The sequence below is a fragment of the Bison bison genome, unplaced genomic scaffold (genome assembly GCF_000754665.1).
Source record: "Bison bison bison isolate TAMUID 2011002044 unplaced genomic scaffold, Bison_UMD1.0 scf7180017864471, whole genome shotgun sequence".
Lineage (NCBI taxonomy): Eukaryota > Metazoa > Chordata > Mammalia > Artiodactyla > Bovidae > Bison > Bison bison.
Genome location: NW_011495032.1, coordinates 10,618,091 through 10,646,065, shown reverse-complemented (window position 1 = coordinate 10,646,065; position 27,975 = coordinate 10,618,091). Strand labels below are relative to the sequence as shown.

Sequence of the window (27,975 nt, the reverse complement as noted above, 5' to 3'; positions counted from 1 at the left end):
GTACAGGAGACAGGGATCAAGACCATCCCCAAGAAAAAGAAATGCAAAAAACCAAAATGGCTGTCTGAGGAGGCCTTACAAATAGCTATGAAAAGAAGAGAAGTGAAAAGCAAAGGAGAAAAGGAAAGATATAAGCATCTAAATGCAGAGTTCCAGAGTAGCAAGAAGAGATAAGAAAGCCTTCCTCAGTAATCAACGCAAAGAAATAGAGGGAAACAACAGAATGGGAAAGACTTGAGATCTCTTCAAGAAAATTAGAGATACCAAGGGACCATTTCATGCAAAGACAGGCTCGATAAAGGACAGAAATGATATGGACCTAACAGAAGCAGAAGATATTAAGAAGAGATGGCAAGAATACACAGAAGAACTGTACAAAAAAGATCTTCATGACCCAGATAATCATGATGGTGTGATCACTGACCTAGAGCCAGACATCCTGGAATGTGAAGTCAAGTGGGCCTTAGAAAGTATCACTGCAAACAAAGCTAGTGGAGGTGATGGAATTCCACTTGAGCTATTTCAAATCCTGAAAGATGATGCTGTGAAAGTGCTGCACTCAATATGCCAGCAAACTTGGAAAACTCAGCAGTGGCCACAGGACTGGAAAAGGTCAATTTTCATTCCAATCCCAAGGAAAAGCAATGCCAAAGAATGCTCAAACTACTGCACAATTGTACTCATCTCACATGCAATAAAGTAATGCTCAAAATTCTCCAAGCCAGGCTTCAGCAATACATGAACCATGAACTTCCTGATGTTCAAGCTGGTTTTAGAAAAGGCAGAGGAACCAGAGATCAGATTACCAACATCCGCTGGATCATGGAAAAAGCAAGAGTTCCAGAAAAACATCTATTTCTGCTTTATTGACTATGCCAAAGCCTTTGACTGTGTGGATCACAACAAATTATGGAAAATTCTGAAAGAGATGGGAATACCAGACCACTTGACCTGCCTCTTGAGAAACCTATATGCAGGTCAGGAAGCAACAGTTAGAACTGGACATGGAACAACAGACTGGTTCCAAATAGCAAAAGGAGTACGTCAAGGCTGCATATTGTCACCCTGTTTATTTAACTTATATGCAGAGTACATCATGAGAAACGCTGGGCTGGAAGAAGCACACGCTGGAATCAAGATTGCTGGAAGAAATATCAATAACCTCAGATATGGTAGAAAGTGAAGAAGAACTAAAGAGCCTCTTGATGAAAGTGAAAGAGGAGAGTGAAAAAGTTGGCCTAGAGTTCAACATTCAGAAAACTAAGATCATGGCATTTGGTCCCATCACTTCATGGGAAATAGATGGGGAAACAGTGTCAGACTTTATTTTTGGGGGCTCCAAAATCACTGCAGATGGTGATTGCAGCCATGAAATTAAAAGACACTTACTTCTTGGAAAGTAAGTTATGACCAACCTAGATAGCATATTGAAAAGCAGAGACTTTACTTTGCCAACAAAGGTCCTTCTAGTCAAGGCTATATTTTTTCCAGTGGTCATGTATGGATGTGAGAGTTGGACTGTGAAGAAAACTGAGCATTGAAGAATTGATACTTTTGAATTGTGGTGTTGGAGAAGACTCTTGAGAGTCCCTTGGACTGCAAGGAGATCCAACCAGTCCATTCTAAAGGAGATCAGACCTGTGTGTTCTTTGGAAGGAATGATGTTAAAGCTGAAACTCCAGTACTTTGGACACCTCATGCGAAGAGTTGACTCATTGGAAAAGACCCTTATGCTGGGAGGGATTGGAGTCAGGAGGAGAAGGGGATGACAGAGGATGTCTGGGTGGCATCACCAACTCAATGGACATGAGTTTGAGTAAACTCCAGGAGTTGGTGATGGACAGGGAGGCCCAGCGTGCTGCAATTCGTGGGGTCGCAAAGAGTCAGACACGAAAGAGCGACTGAAATGAACTGAACTACATGTGACTAACTAAATCTACATTGATTAAAACAAACAAAATATTCAGTTTCTCCATTCATAATATACTTATTTCAAGTTCTCAGTAACTGCTAGTGACAAATTGTTGGACACTATTAGAAAGATGAATTCCTGAGATTCTACCTCACACCAGTTGAATGGATGTGTCTTAGCAGTATTTTTTTGGAACTGTCACTTCATGCTTGCATACATGCTCAGTCGTGTCCAACTCTTTGCAATCCCATGACTACAGTCCACCATGCTCCTCTGTCTATGGAATTTTCCAGGCAAGAATACTAGAGTTGGTTGCCATTTCCAACTCCAGGGGATATTCTTAAACCAGGAATGGAATCCACATCTCTTGCATCTCCTGCATTGGCAGGTGGATGCCTTACTACTGGCGCTACTTGGGAGTTACACCAATCGAATGGTCATCATCAAAAAATCTACAAATAACAAATGCTGGGGAAGGTGTGAAGCAAAGGCAAACTTTCCACACTGTTGGTGGGCATGTAACTGGTGCAGGTAATTTACCTCCAACAGTATGAAGGTTCCTCAAAAACCTATAAGTACAGCTACCATATGATCCAGCAATCCCACTTCTGGGTATTTATCTGGTGACAACTCTAATTTGAAAAGATACTTGCACCCTTATTTTGATAGCAACACTATTCACAATAGCCAAGTCACAGAAGCTACCAAATGTTCATGGCCAGATAAATGGATAAAGCAGCTGTGGTAGATATATATATAATGGTATATTACTCAGCCATTAAAAAAATGAAACAATGACATTTGCAGCAACATGGACGGACCTAGAGATTATCATACTGCATAAAGTGAGTCAGAAAGAGAAAGACAAATACCATATGATATAACTTATGTGTAGAATCTAAAATATGACATAAATAAACTTATTTAAGAAACAGAAAGAGACTCATAGACATAGAGAACAGACTTGTAGTTGCCAAGGAGTTGGGTAGGGGAGGTATGACTGAGAGTTTGAGATTAGAAGAGGCAAAGTATTACATTTAGAATGAATAAACAAAGACCTACTGTATAGCACAGGGAACTGTATTCACTATCCTATGATAAACCATAATGGAAAAGAATATGAAAAGGGGGGCTTATATATGTATAACTGAATCACTTTGTTGCACAGTAGAAATTAACACAACATTATAAACCAACTATACTTCAATAAAACAATTTTTTTAACAAAGAGATCATTTCCTCATATCACAATGTTCTACTGGACAGTTAGTATTTGATTAGTTGAGGAAAACACTTATATTCCATCCCCATAGGCTATATTCATAGCTAAGAAGAAATACTTGAATCCACAATGATCTTTCCTCTGAGATCAGAAATGCAGGGTTGCAGGGTTGTACAAATGATGCCATTTATACCTCTTCTGTTTGAGGCTACCCTGGAGAAATGGGCTGCTTCTTTTTTGTAAGTGTCTGAGGTTAACAAGGTCTTAATTTATTTCTTCAGCTACAATAAGTTTACCTATTTGATTTTTCTTATTTATGATTCAGTATCTTCCCAACCTACTTTTACTTGACACATTCTTTCTTTAGATAGTAACATCAAGCCAGGCATAGTCCAGCCTGGCCTAGATTTTATGTATATCTTCAAGATAATCCCTTAAACTCCATTAGATGTTTAGTTTCACTTTCAAAGGGCAACATTATTTCTTTTACTTCCAGGCTGTTTGGGGCCCATTTACTTCCAACTAAAATACCTGCTGGCTATATAACCTTGGAAAACATTTAACATCCACAACAAACTTCAGTCCCCTCCTTTGTAAGAGTAGAAGAGTTTACTTTAAACATTTTCATATAGCTCTCCATAGATTTGAACAAGATAATTAGTAGCAGAAAAAACCTAGCAAGGCACCTGGCCTGTCACTAAATTCCACTAAACTTAGGTGACTCGGGGAGAATAAAATGTAGAAACAAGTAAAGAGAAAACCTCAGAGGAGAATAAAAAAATAATAAATCTTCTATATGCTTTTTTTTTTTTTTAACAAAGAGGCTTTAGATGGCATTTGGCAAAAGTTGGAAGGTGCTCTCTATGTTAGGAGACACTAGAGAATTTGATATAACCAAATGAATAATAACAATGTTGTTTAAATCTCTTCCAGGCACTTTTGGAAAAAAAAGCAAAAATAGAGACAGTGACAGAATATGGATTGTACATGATTTCAATCCCACTCTCTGGGCTCACAGGAAACTTTTATTCTTCTTCATTAACTTCACTTTCAGATAAAGAGCTGACACATTTACAGACACACTGGCACCTTTCAGTAGCACTTGGTTTCATTCCATCCCTTCCACAGGTAAAAAATGCCAACTTCCCAGGCTTTTCCAACTCAGCCTCCAGCGAGCCTTTAGAGGGTACAGTCCCTAGAAGCTATTATGGGGAGACCTCCTTTCACAATTACTAAAAAAATCCTGTACATTTCTCTGTATCTGCCTTTCATTCCGAGTCACTTTCTCTTCCAGAGTTACCCCCTATTTTTCCCTTAAAGCACAAGATTGTAATAAGGATAATGCACTGGTATGCTTGCTTCCACTGTAATATTTATAGACTACATTGCTTAAATACAGTGTGGTGGTTTGCTTGTCTAATTTTATGATGCCCTTGCTAAACAAAAATACTCTTTCTCGCTAGTGCTTACAGAAGGAGCATTTCACACCATGTGAACGACGACAGCTGGCACCAGCTGCTTTCATTAGGCACTCTTGCTCTTCAAACACAGTGATATTTGGCAGGAACCACATTGGGGAGTTTTCCAGATGAGAAAGAGGTGAAGGATTTTACCTCTCAAATCTTGGACAACGGTCTCTAGAGTTTGGGATGTGATACTAAACTACAAAGATACTAAAGATGATTAAGTTCACTCCTATCTTAAAGTAGTATTACATCCAGCACCAAGTGGCATGTTGAGTTTCATAAGCTCCACATGTGTTAATGAATGTAAGTTTTTGTGCCCTGTGAGGCCAAACAAATCGAAAAGCTTGAGACCAAATTGAAACAGGAGTTTGTAGCATAGAAAGGTTTACAAAAGGGCCAAGCAAGGAAACAAGAGACTTGTGTCCAAAAAAACAGAACTCCAGAGAGGGTTTCAGCAAAGCACTTTTAAAGTCCAGATGAGGGAGGGACAAGATTCTTTGTTGCAAACTTCTTGGTATAAAAATCCTTTGTTCTTGCAGTTGTCCTCCAGGTCAGGTCTTGATGTTCCTGTAGGCTTCCAACAACACAAATGTTTCTGAAACATTTTATCTCTACATGAATGGACTCAAAAGGTCAGAGCCTTGAGAATGGACTATCTTGTGTATTTCAGTCTATGGCAACATTCTTTTACAAAAGGTGGCAGAGCCAGCATGATTCAGCATAGGCATCAGAGCACAAAGCTTAAGGTAAAAGGAACAGATCTAACATGGAGTCAGATTTGTTCTTGCCTATTACACATGCAGTTCATCAGTAGCTACCATGAACAAATGCTGCTAAAGTTGAAATAATTGCAAAGCAAGTGCCCTCAACTTGTTACAGAAAAGAAAAATCTGACTCTAATATTGGATCTACTCTGTGAGAGATTAAAAGCTGCAAAACAAAATAACCTTATTCTCATTAGAGGTTTATAGGAACATTGTGACACATCTAAGAACAAAGGATTCCAGCACCAAGAAGTTTGCAACAACCAGCTACAAACCCTTCCATTTTAGTTTAAAAGAAACCTAAATTCTAACTTGGAGAGATGGTTCTTTGGGGGCACTAGCCCGTTATCTTCTCAGTCTGCTGTCTTTCTGAGGAAAATCACTATTTCTTGCCCCCAAAACTGTCTCTCAATTTATTGGTCTGTTGTATGGCAAGCAGTACAAGCCTGGACTCAGTAACAGCGTCATTCCCCTCAGTGCCAGGAGATTCTCCATGTAAATTGCCATGCTTTCTTGTCTAGCTCTCTTGTTGAGTTTTTGTAAGGCAGAGACTTTACACACACACACACACACACACACACACACACACACACACAGGAACATCACAGATGCTCAGTAAATACATAGAGTTGAAAGGATGAATTAATATGATAGGAAATATAGGTGAATAGGAAAGGAGAGGTGAGGTCATTGGAGACCTCAAAAGACAAGCCAGGGCATTTAGACCCTTGTATTTAGAGCCTCAGGTTCCATCATACGCTGGAGGGCATGTGAAATACATGTCCAGAATCTGAATATCACAGTAGCTAGAGCTGTAATAAAACATATATGGTAGGAAATGGGAGAGCGGTCTGAGGCAAATTGCCACTGAGAGAATAGTTCTTAGCTATTTTATTTCCTTACCTAAAACATGGTTCATATTTAAGATAATTCCATCAAGAAAAGTTGTGTTATGAATTCACTGTGATGTAGGGAATGAAATAGTTGCAAACGGAAATGGTAATGCAGTCAGGAGCTCATCTTTGGGGTCTCTCTGATGGGTCCCCATTAGACTGTACAGCCTGTGAATTTAAAGGAAATACATCGTGGAATGACAGGCTTTCAGAGCTATGAGGACTTGACCTGCTCTTTATCAAGGCTTGGCTGTCCTCTACTTTTCAGATGTCTGGGACATTGAAGAACTAATATCATTGAAACAATAGTAATTTGTATTATTCACCTTCCCATTTGCTCAGGTCCCTGCAAACCACGTGTTCTCATTTTCCCCACAGTGTGTGGGATGTCTCACATCAACTCCACAGTCACAGCTTAATGTGAGTAAGCATGGTAATTGGAATGACCTTTAAAATGCATATTCCTCCTGTCACTTTCAGCATCTCGGGCTTTACAAAACTGCCTGCTGAAATATCATTCCCACCTTTATGCTGGTGTTTATTTTAGGTGGGCATACATGGCCTTTCTTCTGTTGTGCTAAGTGTAGGTATAGCCCGTATGTTATTAGTGATGAATTACTAGAGGGTAAACCCTTTAACCATGGCAGTCAGGATGGCGGTGTATGGAGGGTGGGGGCTGTAAAGGGATGTTACTAATGGTAGACAGAAGAACTCTCAGTACATTCATGTTTAAAAAAAAAAAAAAAGAGGGTATTTGTTTTCACCTAAAATCCCAGTTAGAAGGCCCTTCCTACAAAAGATACCAGAATTTTGCACTTGTTATCTGCTTAGCCCTCTTTCGCCAAGCAAACAGTGATTTCAACAGAGGACACACACAGGCAGGAAACTGAGATCAGAATCTCCAGCCAGAAATTTGTAGGCGGCAGTGCACGGTGCAAACACTGAGTAATGCAGGACAGCTACACCTGCACAGCATTGAGAATAACACGCCTGGACCTCCCTTTTCCGGTGTACAGTCCTCACCCCTATAAAAACCACCTTTCCTCTCAGATTCTCTCCTAGTGCTCTGTGTATGTGCTTCCTGCCTCTCATATTTGGGAACATAAATGTCTATTTATATACACGTTTATTTGATCAAACAATCATGTAAATAAACATATGCTTCTGAATATGAGATTTTCCAAATAAGGAGATGAATGGATGAATGGCCCATAATAGAACAGGGCAGGCCCAGGATCCAAGGACACAAGGAAGTAGGAAAAAACCAGCCACTCTCTGAATTGTTCACTCCTGAATCCACAAGACAAAAAACATGCCTTGCACATAGTAGATGCTGAGAAAAGATTTGTATAATGAATGGTTGGGTCACAAAAGAAGATTAGTAGACCTTGGGCAGCCCCTCAGCAAGTGAGAAGGTCAAATACACCAGGACTCACTGGACACTGCCATACATGTGCACTGTGTGTGACCATCTGCATATGTACGCACACATAAAGGCTGGAGCTTGTAAGTTCAATTCTCATTTCAGAGTGTGAGGTTCTGTCATTGTAACACAAGTGTTTGGTCCAATCCATAAACCTTGCATTGTTTAAGAACCACATCTGAGATTTTATGTTTTTCTGAGCAGGGTTAGCTCCCTACCTAATTACGACAAAGAAAATTATGTTTTTCAGCATGTAGTTGGCAGGTATAAGGTGATGATAACACCTTGTCATAATAAAGTTAACGGTGTTCCTGATGCTTTCACAAGAGTTTACACACTAAAATCTGACACATTTAAGTTCTCTTGTGTAATTGTCTCCTTCAGGTTTGTTTTCTCCCTCTGCATTTTCCACATATTGAGATCTCTCTTCATTTGGTCCACAGATCTCTCTTAACATATCCTAATGTTAAGAGAGACAAGCCCTGCCATTGACTTAGTAAATCACACTGAAGGAATTTTTAAGATGAGGCACAGGAATAAGATACAGATGTGGAGAAGGGACATGTGGACACAGAAGGGGAAAGGGAAAGTGGGACAAATTGGGAGAGTAGGACTGAGTATATATACTCAGAGGGAAAGAGAGAGAGAGAGAGTGTGTGTGTGTATATATGTATACACACACACACACACACACACACACACACACACACATATATATATATGTATGTATATATACATGGACTTCCCTGGTGGCTCAGATGGTAAAGCATCTGTCTACAATGCAGGAGACCTAGGTTTGATCCCGCAGTTGGGATGATCCCCTGGAGAAGGAAATGGCAACCTACTCCAGTACTATTACCTGGAAAATCCCATGGATGGAGGAGTCTAGTAGGCTACAGTCCATGAGGTCGCACAGAGTCGGACACGACTGAGCAACTTCACTTCATATACATACGTATATACATATGTATGTACATATATATATATATATGCTGCTAAGTCACTTCAGTCGTGTCCGACTCTGTGCGACCCCATAGACAGCAGCCCACCAGGCTTCTCTGTCCACTGGACTCTCTAGGCAAGAATACTGGAGTGGGTTGCCATTTCCTTCTCCATATATATATATATATACTACCAGGTGTAAAATAGATAACTAGTGGGAACTTTGTGTAGAGCACAGGGAGCTCAGCTCCATGCTCTGCGATGACCGAGAGGGGTGGGATAGGAGAGAGGGAGGGAGGCTCAGGAGGGAGGGGATATGTGTATACATACAGCTGACTCACTTCACTGCACAGCAGTAACTAACAACACTGTAAATCAATTATACTCCAAAAATAAAATTTTTAAAAAAGAAACAAAAGAAAATTATGAGTTTTGAAAGGAAAAAGATTTTACCACATATATTTAAAAATAAGATGAAGCAAAAGCTGGAGGGAATATTTTAAACCTATAACTTGAACAAAGTGCAAATATTAATCATTTATCTGAAAAATAAAATAGGTTATATAGGTAGGTAAATTATTCAGAAAGGTGTCATTCTTTTCTGCCTGTATATGGGTTATCTAAAAATCTGAGACATGTACAGCCCCATCCATTTCTGTCCATCTTACTTTTAACTTTAAGAACTTTCATCCTCCTAATCTCAGTCAATCCTTGCCTAATTCCAAGAGGGAAGCAGTAATGGTATCACCTAGTTCTTATTTTACAACCTGTAGTGATAAAACAGATGCACTGTCCCCATCTGACAACTGAGGGAGCCGAAACAGGAGGAAGTTAAGTCCAACGTTAGGGTAAAATGTAAACATAAGGGGTTCACCACCTTGAGACCCTGAGTTTGCTTTCATTTGGAGGTAAATTATTAAATATACATTAAAGTCTGTTTCCTCACCTGCCAAGCTGGGAAGCCAATATTCACTTTGGGCGCTGTGAGAGTTGCATTGAATGGCATATTATCACACTGCCCATGTCCTGGAAGCAGGGAGCAGAGGGTCTAACTCAGCATTCAGAAGTCTATGTCCCTGGAAAACCTAGGAGGCTGGATTCCTGTCCTGTGAACTTCCTGTGATATATCTTAATACAAGATTAAAATAACATAGGGCTAATTTTAAATTTTGGTTTCACTGTAGAAATGGGTGAGGACATTTTATCAGAGGTCAGATTTGCTTTTTTTCCCAACTAAAATCATATTAAGCTCCTTTTCTCTTCCAAATGAATCTGTAAATGGTACTTACAGTACATCACCAATGAATTCTTTTAGACTAAATAAAAACAGTATTCAAGGCTACTGGTACTTCACCTCAGCATCCTAGCAAGTGGACATCCATGCAGAAGAGAAAAACCTGAATATGACATTGGCTGTGTAGAAGGACACTCTTTGGAGAATGGGAAAATGGATGGACAGCCCTTATCAGGGTTTTGGATGGAAGTTAAATAAGATCATGATTGGGACTTCCCTGGCTGTCCAGTGGTTAAGACTCTGTGCTTCCAATTCAGGTGGCACGGGTTCAGTCCCTGGTTGGGGAACCAAGATCCCACAAACTACATAGCATGGCCAAAACATTTAAATTGGTAAAAAATCATGATTGATAGAATGGATAAACAACATGGTCCTAGTATGTAGCACAGATAATTATATTCAATATCCTGTGCTAAGCCATCACAAAAGTATTTTAAAAAGAATATATATATAAAACCAGACATGAAATAATGGACTGGTTCAAAATTGGGAAAGGATTATGTCAAGGCTGTCACCTGATTATTTAATTTATACACAGAGTACATCATGCAAAGTGCTGGACTGGATGAAGCCCAAGCTGGAATTCAGATTGTCGGGAGAAATATCAATAACCTCAGACATGCAGGTTGACATGCAGATGTCAGACATGCAGATGACACCACCTAATGGCAGAAAGCAAAGAGGAACTAAAGAGCCTTCTGAAGAGGGTGAAAGAAGAGAATGAAAAAGTTGGCTTAACATTCAACATTCAAATAATGAAGATCATGGCGTTTGGTTCCATCATTTCATGGCAAATACATGGGGAAACAATGGAAATAGTAACAGACTTTGTTTTCTTGGGCTCCAAAATCATTGCTGACAGTAACTGAAGCCATGAAATTAAAAGACCTCTTGCTCCTTGGAAGAAAAGCTATGACAAACCTTGACAGCCTATTAAAAAAAGAGACATTACTTTGCCGACAAAGGTCCATATAGTCAAAGTGATGATTTTTCCAGTAATCATGTAGGGATGTTAGAGTTGGACTACAAAGAAGGCTAAGTGCTTAAGAATTGATACCTTTGAACTATGGTGCTGGAGAAGACTCTTGAGAATCCCTTGGATGGCAAGGAGATCAAACCAGTCAACCCTAAAGGATATCAACCCTGAATATTCATTGGAGGACTGATGCTGAAGCTAAAGTTCCAATACTTGGGCCACCTGATTCAAAGAGCCAATTCACTGGAAAAGACCCCAATGCTGGGAAAGATTGAGGACAAGAGGGGAAGGGAGGGAAAATGACAGAAAATGATATTGTTGGATGGCATCACTGACACAATAGACATGAGTTTGAGCAAATTCCAGGAGATAGTGAAGGACAGGGAAGCCTGGGGTGCTGCAGTCCATGGGGTCGCAGGGTCAGACATGACTGAGTGACTGAACAACAACAACCATATGTATAACTGAATCACTTTGCTGTACAGCAGAAATTAACACAACACTGTAAGTCAACTATACTTCAGTAAAAAATATTGATCATGATTGCATGAAAGGAGTAAATATGGAAGAATCTTTTCTTATTATTAATTTAGAAATGTTTTCTGCAGGCTTAAATATAAACAGTGCCTCACAGATGTAACTTAAGAACCTCAAACAAGCTTTTATTCACATTTCATTTTAGATCAGAATTTTTCCTTGCCTGCTGTGTTGTCTGAAACATCAGCCATTCTTGGACAGTTATTTCTTAGGAGGAATGATCCAAGCACCTATTTGTTCAGAGCAGCATATTCTTACCCGCATCTGAATGCAGACATCTCACCTCAGCCTCATTCCTAGAGCTCTCGGAATGAAACCCTCATCTTTGGAAGAGCTTGTCATTATTCACGCAGATCTTGCTCTGGCTTTGTTTTCAGCACAAACATTTCAGATGACCAGCTAGCAAGGGAAGAGACTCACCATCTTCAGATGGGACAGAATGAAGTGCTAACCTTGATTTGTCAGCATAATTATACATGAAGCAAAGGGACCCTGATGCCCTTCCCCACACACAGGGAGACCAGTGCTGTTTTCCATCAAGATAATGATCCCATTTTCTTATGCAAATGAGTGATGAGAGAGATGAGCTTGGCCACAGAACACAGATGCAGTTGTTCAAAGTCATTTATGCAAATCAAACCCAGGCATCAAGTCCTCCAAAGCCCCTATTTCCTGCTGACATTCAGCGGAGTCTAAGAGAGGTGAGGGGAGTTGCCCTTATTAAAGGTGTGGATGAATAAACCAGTACTTTCCCTGTCTAGTTCTAGATGGGGAGGATGTTCTTCCCAAATCAGCTCAAAATCTACCAACCCAAGACGGCCCTGACAAATTAGTCCTGAGGTGGCTCCTCTATTCCCTAATCAGCCCAAAGAAAAAGAGAAAGGTGATCTCTTGGTGGAAGCTTTCAGCTTCTGAGTCTCTTTCAGTGTACTTGCTTCAAGGTTCTGACAAGGAACGGCATGATGACAACCCCTCAGGCTTCAGTGCTGGCCCATCCATTGTAGCTCATATCCCTTCTCCTCCTGGGTTAGTACAACATTTGTGACATGAATGCAAGAAGGAAACACATCATTTTCTGCTTTGCAGTCCTGCTGAAGCATGTAGGATGCCTCCTAGCTAAAAAGTCAGAGGTAGTGCAGTGAAAGGACAGGTCTGATCTCTTCCACCAGACTCCTTGGTCTGTAGCCAGGCTCTGCCATAGACTTGCTGCGTGACCTTGGACACATTACTTAGTGCCACTCTGCTTCAATCTCATTCTGTAAAATGGAGTTAACAGTCTTACCTACTTCATTGGTGGCAGTAAGGATCTATGTATCTATCTACCTACCATCTGTTATCTATCTGTCTATCTATGATCTACCCCCCCTCATGCACACACACACACACACACACACACATTTATGAGGTCTGGGCACACAGGAAGCATTATCTAAGAATTAACTACTAATATGATCTGTTACTCAAATTTTAAACTGTGTGCTGCCAAGTTCCCTATGGCTTTGACTTTAAGTTCTTGTTTACACACTAATGTCAAAGCAGCCTTTCCCATCAAGGCAAACAAATGTATAGCATGCCGCCCATTCAGAGGCCCAGACTTATGCTTTCCACCCTACCTGGAAGAGTCCTACTTTACCACCCTAAACCCAGTCCATGTTCCCAGTTCCTCTTGAAACCTCATTTCCTCTGTGATACTCCTGTGACCTCCTCTGGCTCCACAAGCCCGTCTTTTCTCTTTCCCTGGCCTCTAGGTAATAAACCCTCTATATGAATATGCATTGAAGGATTGGAGAAATCAAGATTCGAATCCTGGCTCCATCAAATACCAAAAATGTGACCTTGAGCAGATAACCGAATTTTCATAAGCACTGGAAGAGCTCTTATTTCTTAAATAATGCTAATGAATAAACCAATGGCTCTTAAATCTGGGTGTGCATCAGAATCAGCCCGGGGGTGGCAGCACTCAGGCTGCCCCCCATGCTTTTGTTCCAGAAAGTATGGGATGGGTCCTCGGGATATGCAGTTAGGGCAATTTGCCAGGTGATTCTGGGGCTGCTGGTCTGGAACTACACTTTGAGAAGAACTTAGAGAATCTGGCAGAACTGTGGAGTGAATTAAATGAAATCATACTCAGAGAATGTTTGCTCAGTAACTGTTATGTAAAATATAACCTTTCCATGTCCCCCATGAAATAGACTACAAATGACAAATAAAAACAGCAGAAGTGCTCTTGTTTGGATTGAGGGCCCATCCCATGAGATAAGGGAGAACACACCATATTGTAACATTTCTCACTTTGGAGTTGGAAACTTAGATTGTGTGGGCTGTGCCCTTACAGTAGTTTTTCTGGCACCCAATGTACAAGCTTTCAATTGGAGAGAAAATGGAAAACATATGCACTACCCTGCTATGTAAGATTTTTATGTAGCCTACTGTTTTGAACAAACACCCACACACTGGGTGGGTTTTAGCAGAAGTCTGTTTGTTAGAGGTCATCCCACTGAACATTTCCCTTTGTTCAGTGTTCACGACTCCCAACTCTGAACCAGGAAGGTAAGAATCTTGACCAAAGAGTTGAGCATATGCTATGGGCTTCCCTTGTGGCTCAGCCAGTAAAGAATCTGCCTGCAATGCAAGAGACCTAGGTTTGATCCCTGGGATGGCAAGATCCCTGGAGAAGGGAAAGGCTACCCACTCTAGTATCTGGCCTGGAGAATTTCATGGACTGTATAGTCCATGGGGTCACAAAGAGTTGGACATGACTGAGCAACCACCAAACTGTAGGAAGTGTCTTAAAAGAATGTGCGTTGGAAGAAAAGGAAATCATTATGGAATGAGAAGCTACATTTCCTAACTTATTTGGCTGTAGGAAACTTAAAGCAGTTTCCCACATGGGATTCACTTGCTGGAACAAGCAAATTGTTTATTATTTTTTAGCTTTATACTTTATATTGGACTATAGTTGATTAACAGTGCTGTGTTAGTTTCATGTGTACAGACAGGTGATTCAGTTATACATATACATGTATCTATTCTTTTTCAAATTCTTTTCCCATTGAGGTTGTTACCTAAGAATGAGCAGAGTCGATATAAGTGAATTTACCTATAAAACAGAAACAGACTGACAGACTTAGAGAATGAATTTATGATTACCAGGCTAGTGGGCTTCCTGGGTGGTGCTAGTGGTGAACCTGCCTGCCAGTGCAAGAGATGTAAGAGCTTTGGGTTCAATCCCTGGGTTGAGAAGATCCCCTGGAGGAGGGCATGGGAACCCACTCTAGTACTCTTGCCTGGAGAATCCCATGGACAGAGGAACCTGGTGGACTAGGGTGGCAAAGAGCTGGACACAAATGAGCACATACTCACTGACCAGACCAGAAGGGTTGGGGGAAGGGGAAAGGAATACATTGGGAGTTTGGGATCGACATGCACACACTGCTATCTTTAAAATGGATAACCAACAAGGAGCTACTGTATAGTACAGATTGTTTCATTTTAGAAAATGTTAAGAGCAAAACTGTCTCTACAGGAAATTACAGCAAAGGCCCCAGGAGCAGAGGTCCCTCTTTGGTACCTGTCTTTGCCACACTCCACAAAACAGTTATCTCCTTCTATGAAAAAATCTAAGCTGTGTGATCTCCAGGGAACATCTGCAATATCACCAATAAGGAAGGAACACAGGAAATGGGACCCATTTCCAGGAAACCTTTACCAGGCACCAGAAGATCCAGTGTGATCAGCAGTCTCTGCCCATTTTCTTTTTAGAGAGATTTCATCTATTTATTTTTAATTTATTAAATTAAAAATAAAATAAAATAATGTATAATTTTTTCTTTGGATGCATCAGGTCTTAGTTGTACATGGGATCCTCGCTGCATCATGCAGAATCTTTTGCTGTGGTGCACAGACTCTTTAGTCGCCCTGCAGCAAGAGGGATCTTAGTTCCCAGACCAGGCACCAAACCCAGGTCCTCTGCATTGCAAGGTGGATTTTTAACCACTGGGCCACCAGGGAAGTCCCTCGGTTGATCTTTACTAAGGTTTTGGCAATATTTTTAATGGGTGAGGTCACTCTTATTTTTATGGTGCCACACCCTCCCTGACCCCCACAAAAGCTGAGCCTAATCTAGAAGGAAAAACCAAGCTCTGATTTTCAGAGGGACCAGCAAATAAAATAACTGTCCTCAAAATAACAAAAAGACAAGTAATGTTCGTTGGCAGCTGGAGCTGCCCAAACTCTGGCATCTCCTCTCTGTGCTTGGGTTCTCAAACCCAACCTTCCTTCCTCTAAAAACAGCCCTTCACACAAACATCTCTGAAGATCTGACTGTTTTCGTTTGTATTCACAAAGGTATTGCTTGTAGTGGGAAGCAGAGGAGAGGCTGAGTGCCAAAGGGAAGTCTGGAGGAAGATGGAATTCAGTTGCCACCAAAAGTGTCCCTTGGACTCATTTCAATGACCTTTGAAGAGGAAGACTGAGATAGAGCTTCTGGAACTTTCTAGAGGCCCTTTAAGACTCTGATCAGGAAGGCAGCTCCTTGAGAGCCCAGTAGGAGCAACACCTAGATACTTGCTCCATTATTATAGGCAATCCTTGCAATCACACTGCCTCTAGGATCGGAGGGTTTAGGCAGTGCTTCTCAAAGTCTGGTCCCAGTAGCACCCTGGAGTTTGTTAGAAATGCAAATTCTCTGGCCCACAGTAAAAATCAGAAATTCTAGGGGTGGAGCTCAGCAATTTAGGTTCTAACTACCCTTCCTAGTGATTCTGATGCAGTCTGGGATCTGCCAGTAAAATTTAAGGAGGGGTTCATTCCCAGGTTCATGTAAATTCAGAGTCTGCAGGCATGAACAGGCATGAACCTGGAAATAAGAATCACCTCCAATTGTGTGCCCTGGACACATCACATGCTCACCTTACCCTACCCAGGCCCAGTGATTCTCCTAAAGAATCTCTGGGTGATCTCTTCAGGAAAATCCAGAGATCACTGGACCTGGGCACCAAAATTGATGGATATCTTCCTAATAGGGAATGGTTGGTGCCTCAGAGGTGCAGCTCAAAGAGAACTGAAGCCCAAGGAAAATCACTGAGCATTGATCTGAGGGTACATATGAGGTCTCTCTGGGCTTCCCTGTTGGCTCAGATGGTTGGGAATCTGCCTGCGATGCAGGAGACCTGGGTTCAATCCCTGGGTCAGGAAGATCCCCTGGGGGAGGGTATGGCAACCCACTCCAGTATTCTTACCTGGAGAATCCCCAGAGGATCCTGGCAGGCTACAGTACATGGGATCACAAAGATTTGTACATGACTGAGTGACTTAAACACAGCACAGCACATGAGGTCTATCTATGGAGATCCAGCGCAGAAACTACTGGAGATACCTTGGCCATAGTGGGGAAATATCAGAGGGAGACCTGAGCTTCTCCTCCCCGTGTAAATGGGATAGTTAGCAAACCATTGGCTCTAGGAATTCACATGGCAAAATCACTGAGCATCTACTGTCTACTGGACACACAACTGAGTGCCTGACTTCTTGTGCTCTCTCATTTAACTCTCAAGACAAAGGTTCTATTATCCTAGCTTTGCAAAAGAAGAGACAGACAAAAAAGCTTAAATCCTATGCATCCTATTTCAAGCTGACAAGTAACAGACAGGGAATTAAACATGCTCTCGTGCCTCTCAAATCCACTGCCACCTGCACTGGAATTGATGACTTTCTCCAGGTGTGACTTCCACTTCCCCACTGATTCATCAGCATCCCTGTTTGCTCCTCTAAGTTTGGCTTCACACTTTGGATCCTTTTTCGTCTTGGGATGAACTCTTAGACAGCATTTGGTGATTAGTTTCTTCGGCCCTGGACGTTGAACCCTGCAGGACCGGATATGGCTCCCGGAATTAACTGCTTGGATTCTTCCACATAAGTCCTAGGAAGAAGCATTCCTTGACCTGGGCCAGCAAAAGTGGGACATCCTTACATCACTAAATCCTTGCCTGAATAGAGTTCCCTAATATTCTGCAATAACCTAAATGGGAAAATAATCTGGAAAAGAATAGATACATGCATATGTATAGCTGAATCACTTTGCTGTACACCTGAAACTAACACAGCAATATAAATCAACTATATTCTAATATAAAATTAAATTTAAAAATAAGGTACAAAGATATAATGTACTACATGGGGAATATAGCCAGTATTTTATAATAATTATAAGTGGAATGTAACCTTAATATTGTGATTACTATGTTGTATACTTGCAACATATATAATAAAAAGAAAAACTGTAGATTAAAAAAAAAGACCTTGCCTGACATTGCATACCATTTTGAATGCCTCCCTTTTAAAAGGAAGCTCATTGGGCACCTAAGGTTTACAAGAGATTTAATATATGGCACATCCCTGAACAACTTTTATATGAATATGAGGTTACCTATTTAGATCCACAGGCACAAAGTGACTTCCATTTCCGGTTCAGATCCTTTTGGGTAGATAGTACAAGGGATAGAACCCTGGCAGTGTCTAACTCTGGATTGAAATTTCAGTCCTATGACCATGAAAAAGTGGACATAATCTCCAGATCTTAGTTTACTCCCTTGAAAAAATGGGATATTAGTGTTCTCATGCCCTCCTGCCTTCTATAGCTCTTACTACATCCTATTCTACTAAAGTATATATTGATACAATAAGAATGCCTCTTATTATTATTAAGATGGCCACTCACTTAAAAGTGTCTATCACTCACTCAGTGTCTGTCTATGAGGTCAAATAACCAAAGGCATGATTCTGCTATAAGCATACTTTGCTTGATGATGGTTTATAATACCAAGTTTGGCCTACTTTAAGCCCAAGAGTGTGCAGGAGGTAAGTTTAGCCCATGAAGAACCATGTTTTGGGGTGTGGAGAACATGAGACTGGAGATTTAGCCTGCAAAGGACAGATGGTGGCTGAGCATCGTATTCTAGAGGTATAAAGAGTACTGAAGGCGGTTGGGGTCTGTCAAGTCCCAACTGTGATTTCTTCAAGGGTTCTCTCAACTTGATCTTGGACTGTCAGACACTGGGCAGTCCTCCAAAGAGCTTCCTAAAGCCAGCATGTTCCTTGCTGCCAGGGCTGCTGTGGGCCAGTCCAGTTCCTCAACCTCCTTTCTTCCTCAAGACCAGAAGCTTCAGCAAATTGTTGGTTTAAATCCTTCAGTCCTTGAGAAGGAACTCTCCCAGCTTTTACTCAAGACTTCAGCCATAAAAAAGAATGAAATAATGCCATTTGCAGCAACATGGATGGACCTAGAGACTATCACACTAAATAAAGTAAATCAGAGAGAAAGAAAAAGATCATATGACATCACTGTTACGTGGAATCTAAAATATGATACAAATGAACTTATTTACAAAGCAGAAACAGACTTCGTTGCTTTTCAGTGGCTAAGTTATATCTGACTCTTCATGACCCCATGGACTGTAGCACACCAGGTTCCTCTGTACTCCATTATCTCCCAGAGTTTGCTCAAATTCTTACATATAGAGAAAACAAACTTACGGTTACCAAAGAAGGAAGAGGGGGGAGGAGAGATAAATTTGGAGTTTGGGACTAACACATACATACTTCTATATATAAAACAGCTAACCAACAATGACCTACTATAAACTCTATACTGTGTACTATACTATACTCAATATTCTGTGAGAACCTATAATGGAAAAGGTTCTGAAAAAGAATCAGCTATGCATATGTATAACTGAATCACTTTTCTGTACACCTAAAACTAGCACAATGTTGTAAATCAACCATATTCCAATATAAAATTAAATATTTTTATTAAAATAAAATACAACTGTACTCAAAATATGACATTGGAATGTGTGCTTATTTGCTCATTGTTCAACTCTTTGTGACTCTTTTGGACTGTAGCCCACCAAGCTCCTCTGAATATGGCATTGTTCAGATAAGAGTACTGGAGTGGGTTGCCATTTCCTTCTCCATGATATTTGAATATATTTTCATCAAAAGCATATATTAAAGGTAAGAAATTTAAAAATCAAAATTATTTTTGTTGTGTTTTCACAAAATTTTCTTCTGAAGTGTTAAAGCTCACTGTTACAAATAAAAGATAAAATAGGAATCATAGTTAATGAAAACTAACATTTTTAATCAAAAAGATTTAAAGTATCTAATGTTTTAAAGTACTCATTGAATTTCATTAAACCTCACTAAATTTTTCTGAAAAAAGCCACACACAGACTGTTCTCTACCCCCACGTGTCCCCACAAACCCCACCCCCACCCCAAGTGGCAAGCTCCTTGAAGGCACAACTTCCTTCGCACTTGTCCTTAAATCAGGTTCACATCGACTAGCATGTTAAAAATAAAATGCAAAACTCAGAAACCACCTGTTTTTCTAACCCCAACCCCCTCTCCAACCAAATGTTAAATAGAAGTTCAAGAAATAATTAATTAAGCAAAGCCTTTTACCAGTTTCCCTTCTGTTAGAGAGACTGTCTGGTAAATCAAGAAAAATGTCCCACTTACCCACTAAGCTAAACACAATCCCTTATTATACAATTAACCAAAACACTATTGTATGTAATACAATTATACAGTCTACAATTACACAAAAGTAATGATGCAAAGTAGATGGCAATGGCATCCCATGTAATCAAAAATAATGAAAGCACCCTCAGTTAGAAATTAACTAATCATAAGAGATCCCTATTGATAAATTTTCCATCGATCTACACTTTGCAAAAGGCTGTCCTGTCTGATGAAGTGGGATACCCCCCAATCCCTTATCATTAATAACGACTATAGGAATGACAACCATTCTGCAAGATATCTTTTATTCTGAGATCTCTAAACTGGCACATTCTAATGAAGCATGCATTTTATTACCCACTTTTCCAGCTGGCCAAATAGGAAAAAAATGAAGCAGAAGAGCCTGGGAGTCTGTGTGATTTGTTGACAATCCCATGTGGAGTGGTATTAACAGAGAAACATGCATATAAAGTTCCACCGAATTCTATCAGTCATTCCGAGCATGAGAGGAGATTATGGTCTGCAGAGCTGATTTCTGTGATGCTCAGTACAGGCACCTACTATTTCTCATCATTGTTCCCCCGGACTGGAGCAGTGACCTCTCTGTCTCTTGGCTGGTTCTTTTCCAATGCATCCTTCTCACTTTTCCTGAATACCCTTTTTACCAAACAAATCTGACTGCCTTCCTTCTTGAGTCTTCCTAGGGCATCAGGCTAAATGCCATACACATGCAAAGCTCTTTATAATTGACGCACATCCCTAGCCATATTCACATCATATGCTCTATCACCATGACCTATATTTTGTGGAATCTAAGACAACATTTACTGTAAGACATGACATTATTTTACAGGCTCCTAAGAAAAATAAACAGCCAATTAAACTACTATAAACCTTCAAAGGTAAGATGCATCACCATATTAGAGGTTTTTAAGTGAAAACTAAGCGTCTTGGGTAGACGAAAGGCTTGCAAACCATGATCCCCCTATTCTTATGGCATTTTGCATGCCACATCCTTCCAACTTACGAGTTACCATCACCCCCGCCCCTCAGCCGAGCCTGCACATCTTGTAAGACTCAGCTCAACACCACTTCCTGAAAGCTGTCCTGACCTCCATTGCCACTGTCATAGATCTCACAAATAAAGGTATACTTCTTGGACATTGATAGCATTTTATGGTGATGTCTAATTAATTCCCTGAAACATAAGCAGAGACTCTATACCAGCAACACAGAGGCAAACACTTAACACGTATTGCTAACTCATTCAGCAAAGGGCATCTTGACCTGGGTGAGTAGCACGGGCAGAAGGAAGGAGATAAAGTGCTAGAGAGAACACATGGGCCCCATGATTAACGTTGCTGAAAATTCAGAACCCCTCCTCTTTCATTTCCTGCAACGAGTCTCTGAATCTCTTATTCAAAATCTCAATTTCAGAAACATCAAATAAAAGAGGAGCTAGAGCCCAGGAGAAATGAAGAGGGAAAGGGAAGTGTTGCTAAAGGTGTTAAGTTGTGAAATAGAAGTGCTGCTCTCTGTCCAGGGTCTGATCTCCTCCGGTAAAAGAAGCAGTGGGTGAGGGGTGGTAACAGCAAAGATCAGGCTTCCAGGGAGTCACCGAACTACTGGACACTGTCAAAACCTCTGTTACAGGAATCCCAGAGGGCTTGATTTCATCTGTCTGTGTGAAGGGACACACACTGCTATTCCTAACTGCAATCCCTCCCTCCTTTTCACTTCCCTCTTAACTTCAAAGTAATCAAATGTTGTTTATGCATAAAATTTTAATCCTTTCACAAATTTGTATTTTGATTTAATTTGCATATCCCATTTACTGCAAGTGAAAATCAACTTATTTAAAACATTTTTCCCTGGGCCTGAAATCCTTTTAGAAATATATTCCATTAGGCGACTCAATTATATCTAATGTGGCTGATGTCAGTGGATTTGAATTTTGGTGAAAGAAACTCATATTTAGAACAGTGAGAATGGGAATGGGGTGGGAGAACAGAGAAGAGACAATAATTACCTGTCTTTGATGCTACACAGATCAATGTGTAAATCACTAAAATTCCCCAGGGAACCTTGCTGAACTGAAATGAGGTCCTTGGGCTGGTTATCAATAAAGATGAGCCTCATGCAGCCTTGGAAAGCCTTAATAGGATTTAAACATTGGGAATCGGTGAGATTGTCAGGGCACCCTGTGGGACAGAGAAAAAAAAAATAAGAAGAATACTGAAATGATCAGTCATTACTTTAGTGACCTATTGACAGAAGACCTTAAGGTCTAATTATTTCAATATTTTTTCATTCACAGCAGTGCACACATTTTTTGTTGTAAATCATACCATTCTCAGAGATGGGACAAAACTGGTACAAAATGGGGCATATTTAATCACTGTATAGAACAGAAAACAAAATATGTTACAGGGGATACTGATGCCATTGCATTTATCTCATTCTTATTTCTTTTTTCCCTATTTGTAAGCCATTTGCTATTGTTTTGTGTGGTATACTTCACTCAGCCCAAGAAAGCAACATATCATAACTACTTGGGAATTTCAGTTCTGTCTTAAAAACACACTTTTAAATGAACAATTCAATTCTGAATTACACATTCAAAGAAAATTACGCTTTGGGTAAGAACGGTAGCAGAGTAATTGTCTGGTTAATTGTCAGCATTATCAGGCTTAGTTCCTGAGAAAAGTATATACAGGAACATAACTGGAATTTTGAAGTGATATGCAAAGCAAACCCAAATGCTAAAGGAACTAAGAGTTTAAATGCACAGTTATAGGGCTGTAATCACATATATGAAAGTTTAACACCATAACCTTTTTAAAGGGTGTTGTTTTAAAAAATACGCATCACACTAATTGAGCATAGCTTGCAACCAGAGAATAACTACTTCTCATTGCCAGGTATAGAGTCACAGACGTGCATGGGTGCCTGTGCTCTTTATAAACTCCATTCCAATGGTTTTAATAGGTTCAGAGCATATGGGAATGCAAGCTTGAAAACATGGCAATAACCCATAAATAATTGGGAATTATTTCAGCCATCTCTAATAGACAGTCACTGCTGGGCTGAAGCCCAGCAGCTGGTTAACAGCTCACAGGCACACTATAAAATGAAGAGAGACGCTACAACTTCTAATTGAAGCTGTAGAGAGAATTTATGTAAGTTGACGATTATTACTCAAACTCATTTTTCACTTGCCTTAAGTTTACAGTCTACGTGTGGGGCGTTTGTTTAAACACTGTTCAGATCTCAGATAAATCTTCCCTCCTCAGCCTGGAGTCTCACAAGACCCGCGTCTAAAAACACTTCTACTGGGGGAAGGGAGCTATTTTGCCTTTGAGGCATTTTGGATACTTAAGTCACGTAATTAATTCAATGTTATTTCCCCCAGAAATAAATATAAGATTGCTTTATTCTGTATCAATGAAACATTGCATATGATGCGAAATTATACATTCTGTGAGATTTATCTTTGGGGCCCCCAAGACCCTTTTTTGCCGTCTTTAGAGTACGTCCTTCTGCTGTCACTAGCGGGGCATGGAGAACTCAGATTTAGGGTTAAAACCTGCTTCTACTACTCACACAAATTATTTCATCTCTGTAAACACCAGTGTTATTATCTGTAAAATGGAGCTAAAATTATCTACCTCACAAAGTTAGTGCCTGAATTAAATGATGTAAGACACATAAAACAATTACAGAGGATGAAAATGTTCCCTTTCTAAAGGAATTTGTTATCTGGGCATAATATGGAGATTTGGAGTGAAGGACAGAGGCTCTGGGTCCTAAAATCAAACCACAAAGGAATCACTCCAGTCAGCTTCCCTCCTAGGACACCCCGATGTGTACACTGCCTCTTTGCCAAGTCCCTTTTATATTTCAAAGATAACCCCATGTCAATGGTATGAGAGAAGCGATTTACAAATTCTATTTCAAAGACTGTACTTTTTACAGGATACTTCTCTTTAGACCAGGCCCAGCAGATGCCCATATTTACAAAAGGTGAAACCAGTCTGCCCATTCTAATGTAGAAAGCACGATGTTGCAGGTTTAACCTTGACTCACTGAACTCTCCCAGCAATTCTGCTTTGTTTCCCCACATTCTGGATAAGGAAGTTCAGGGACCATGAGTGTGTTACTCAAGGTCAGACAGCTGCTGAGATTAATTACTCGTTAAAGACTGTTTCTATAATACCAACAACTGACAAAGTAGGCATGGATAGTTTTAATGAAAAAAAAATACCCTTAAAATTAAATAAAAATGCACATATGCTATAAAAATAAAGCCTAATTATATATTTCTCCTGCTTACCAGATTGCCCTTGCCTTTTCATATTTGGCAAATTTCCTAGCATTGGAGGGGGCTGCTCTTTGTGGAGCTATAAATTCATGGCCCTTCTAGGTCTTCCTTCTAGCTCCCCTCCATGAGCATGGCCTCCAGGGATGTGAGGAAGGGATGGGTAGGGCATTAAGAAAGCAAATCAGCTGAGAAGTGATGGAGAAAGCTGAGGATGCTGGTTGTGCATTCCCATCTGGATTTTTTTCTCTTTCAGGTACTGCTGACTCTCGGTAGACTTTCTCTGAGTTTTCAACTGAGTTTCTACTCTGGAATATGATCACAGAGTTTGGCATGGCTACAAAAAATCTCCTTTGGATGTGTTACATAACACGAGCTCTTATAGCTAGATTTTTTTTTTTTTTCCCCTCAGCACTGACCTAGATAATTTGTACAGCTGTGAAAAGTTTGCTTCTCATTATTTTGAGCTTGAGGATAGGGATGTGGTGTGTGTGTGTGTGCGCATTGGGAGAATGGTCAATTTGACACAGAAAGAATCATTGTAGTGAAATAAGTGCCCACTGCATTCTCCCTCCCTCCTTTTTTCAACCTCAAAAGCTGGGGAATTTACCTCCAAAATAGTAGCGATTTCCAGAATAAATCTGCATCCTGCTGGTGTCCTGAGCCGGGGATGCTGCATCGTTATCCAGCGTGAGAGTGATGCGGTTCCTTCTGGCATTGATGCTAACTGAATGCCACAAGCCGTCATTCAAGTCCCTTCCTGTAAAAAACACAGGGAGGACAAGCGTAGTGATGATTGACTCGGGCAGGTTTGCAAAGAGTAAGGGAAGTTCTCTTGCCTGCTGTGGTCCATGAACATACTTAGAGTGGACGCTTTCTTCATTTTGCAGCTTCCCGGGAGTCATCTTTTTCTTTTTACCATTTAATTCTATTGTTTGTTTTTTTAAATGGGAGCTGAACCATAGAGCATACCTTCACACTAGGTCTCAGAGCCTAAGAAGAGGATTATCAGATACCTTACAAGTAGTCTCAGTATTTAGCCTGCATGCTTGCAGTAAAATAGATAGTACAGTTAACAAGTTTCTGCCCAAGAGCTTTCTTTTAATCAATACAATGGAAATAAGGCCTTAAAAACCTATAAGTTGTTTTCCACACAGGCCTTCAGTTGCCTAGATCTCAGCTGGTTCTGCTGGTAAGTTGGGGAAAGAGTAACCCCTGACTCAGACAATAAGTTGGGGAGATGGAATGCCAAAGACTGTGAGGGTGCCACTCATTGTAACAGCTGCTGTGCTGTGAAGTTGCCATTAGGGAAAGGGCAACAGTACAGAAAAGGCCTTCCATCTCAAGCGCCAAGGGACACTGAGAAGAAATGACAATTTGGGAGGAGCTTCGAGCAAATAGTCACAATGTACTAAGCTATAAAATAAACTCATCTATGCCTAAAATAAAGAATGTTGCTTAACCACTTCTAATATGTTTGGTTTGAAAAAATGGGCAACACTTCTTCATATACTACAAGGCTATAGAAAACATTTATTGACTTATTGATATATGAATTCAGAGTCAAAAGATTTAAAAAAAATTCAAAATGTTCCCAGTGTTTTTTAATCTCTGAGTAGTGGAATTATAGGCAATTTTAGTTTTCTCACATTTTTCTAAACATGGCATATATATGTTTTAGTAAAATAAAACTGCTTTTAGAGGCAAAAGTAAATTAGGAAAGCTAGAGATTCCAATGATACACCAGGCAGAGGAGCCTCCTGTTGTTGAAAGGGACATAACAGACTAGTTTAATTCCAGTCTTTTTCCTTAACTAATTATGTGACACTGGCTGAGTCACCTACCTTTCCAAGCTCTGGTTTTATCTCCTGTAAATATAATTCTTACTCTATGTCATTGGTAAGGGATCCACTGAGATCAGGCAGGAAAACTCCCAGGGTATGTAGCTTGTAGGCATAGTGGGTGTTTATTTATAGTATATTTCTCTCTTGTTCTTTTGCCCTGGATGCCTTTGGTTCACACTACACCACACTGCCAACGTCCTTTGTTGAGGAAAGTGCCTTGGGAATTAAGTCACGAGGGTTTCAGCTATTTCCTACAAAATTGTTAGTGTTACTTGCTCGGTTGTGTCCGGCTCTGTAAGCCCATAGGCTGTGGCCACCAGGCTCCTCTGTCCATGGAATTCTTCAGGCAAGAATACTGGAGTGGGTTGCCATTTCTGGAGGGGATCTTCCTGACCCAGGGATTGTACCCACATCTTCTGCATTGGCAGGCAGATTCTTTACCTTCTGATCCATCAGGGGAGCCCTCCTACAAAATGTTTATCATCTATTAAGGTTCAGTCTGTGCAAAGTGTTCACTGAAAGAAACATAGTCCTAATACCTAGTCTGGTCACAAAGATTTGTTTGTAACCAGAGCAGAGAGCCACCCATTTCTTCACTCAACAGACACGTGTTGTGCCCTGCTACACGCCAAGTTACCTGCCTTTCCTTATTGACTCAGTTTTCCTCCCCTGAAAAATAGACAGAATGAGTGTACTTCTAGGGTCTTGGGAGAATTATATCCATTAATATAGTAGGACCTGTAGGACAGCCCATGTCACAAAGTAGACAATAATGTTTGCTAAAACAAAAGAACAGAACAGCAACCATAAAACACATGCCTCTCCCCTGCCCCTGTGTTTGGGAGAGTGGATAGTCACTTCATCTGGGATAATCCATAATTAGATGGAAGAGACTTAGGCAAAGAGGTTTACAATACTGTCCTTGGAGAAGTGCAGGCTAGTGGCTTAGAGAAGCAAGCAGACAACAGCCCTGCTTGCAATTCTGGGTGAATCAGTAGTACAGGGATACAGAAGAAAGACCTAACTCAATATAAGGATCTCAAAAATACTTCACAGAAAAAGTGGTGACAATTTTAGGAATTTGTGAAAACTGAGCAAGAGTTTCTCATTTCTCAAGAGTTCCAGGGACCAGAGCGCCTAAGGTCTGGAATGAAACGTAGTACAGGACAACAGGAAGCTATATGGAAAGAGGGTCTGGTCACCCAGGGGCCTCATGTATCAGGTTAAGGAAATGTTTCACCATTATCCTGGGACAAAGAATTCCGGAGGGCACTTTAGCCAAGATTCTATCAGAATCTCTGGGCAAGGGACCTTGGGCATCTGCATTTTTTAAAAGTCCCTTGAATGATTCTAATATGCAGCCAGGAATGAAATCACTGATCTAGAATCTGGTGGCTCAGTGATAAAGAATCCATCTGCCAATGCCGGAGATGAGGGTTCAGTCCCTGAGCTGAGAATATTCCCCTGGAGAAGGAAATGGCAACCCACTCCAGTGTTCTTGCCTAGGAAATCCCACGGACAGAGAAGCCTAGCAGGCTACAGTCCATGGGGTTACAAAAGAGTCAGATACAACTTAGCGACTAAACAAGAACATCAGCATGGGGATGACCTGGCTGGAGGCACACATTCAAAGACTCTGGTGACCGATGGCAGGAACAAGGAGCAGCAAGGACGGAAGCAGAACGGGGCGTGGGGTGGGGGGAGGCCTGACATGTGCACAGGCCCCAGGAGACAGAATGATGGGGGTCTCAGGCAAAGTAGCAGCTGTGAAGATGGAGAGGAAGGGACAGATAGGAGCTATTTCTGGAGCTCAGTCTTTATAGTGCCTACTGGGACAGTCCCTGAGAAACCAGCTGGGG

At 40.7% G+C, this 27,975-nt stretch overlaps 1 protein-coding gene across 1 annotated transcript in view; it reads right to left on the bottom strand.

Annotated features, from left to right (window-relative positions):
• The window catches only part of CNTNAP5 (contactin associated protein-like 5), a 1,037,136-nt gene that overhangs the window by 424,269 nt on the left and 584,892 nt on the right, over positions 1 to 27,975 (bottom strand). The window contains exons 9-10 of the mRNA XM_010860827.1: positions 24,883 to 25,032; positions 21,984 to 22,155 (exon numbers count right to left, since the gene is read on the bottom strand). Coding sequence (XP_010859129.1) covers positions 21,984 to 22,155; positions 24,883 to 25,032 — 322 coding nt within the window. The remainder of the gene's footprint in view (positions 1 to 21,983; positions 22,156 to 24,882; positions 25,033 to 27,975) is intronic.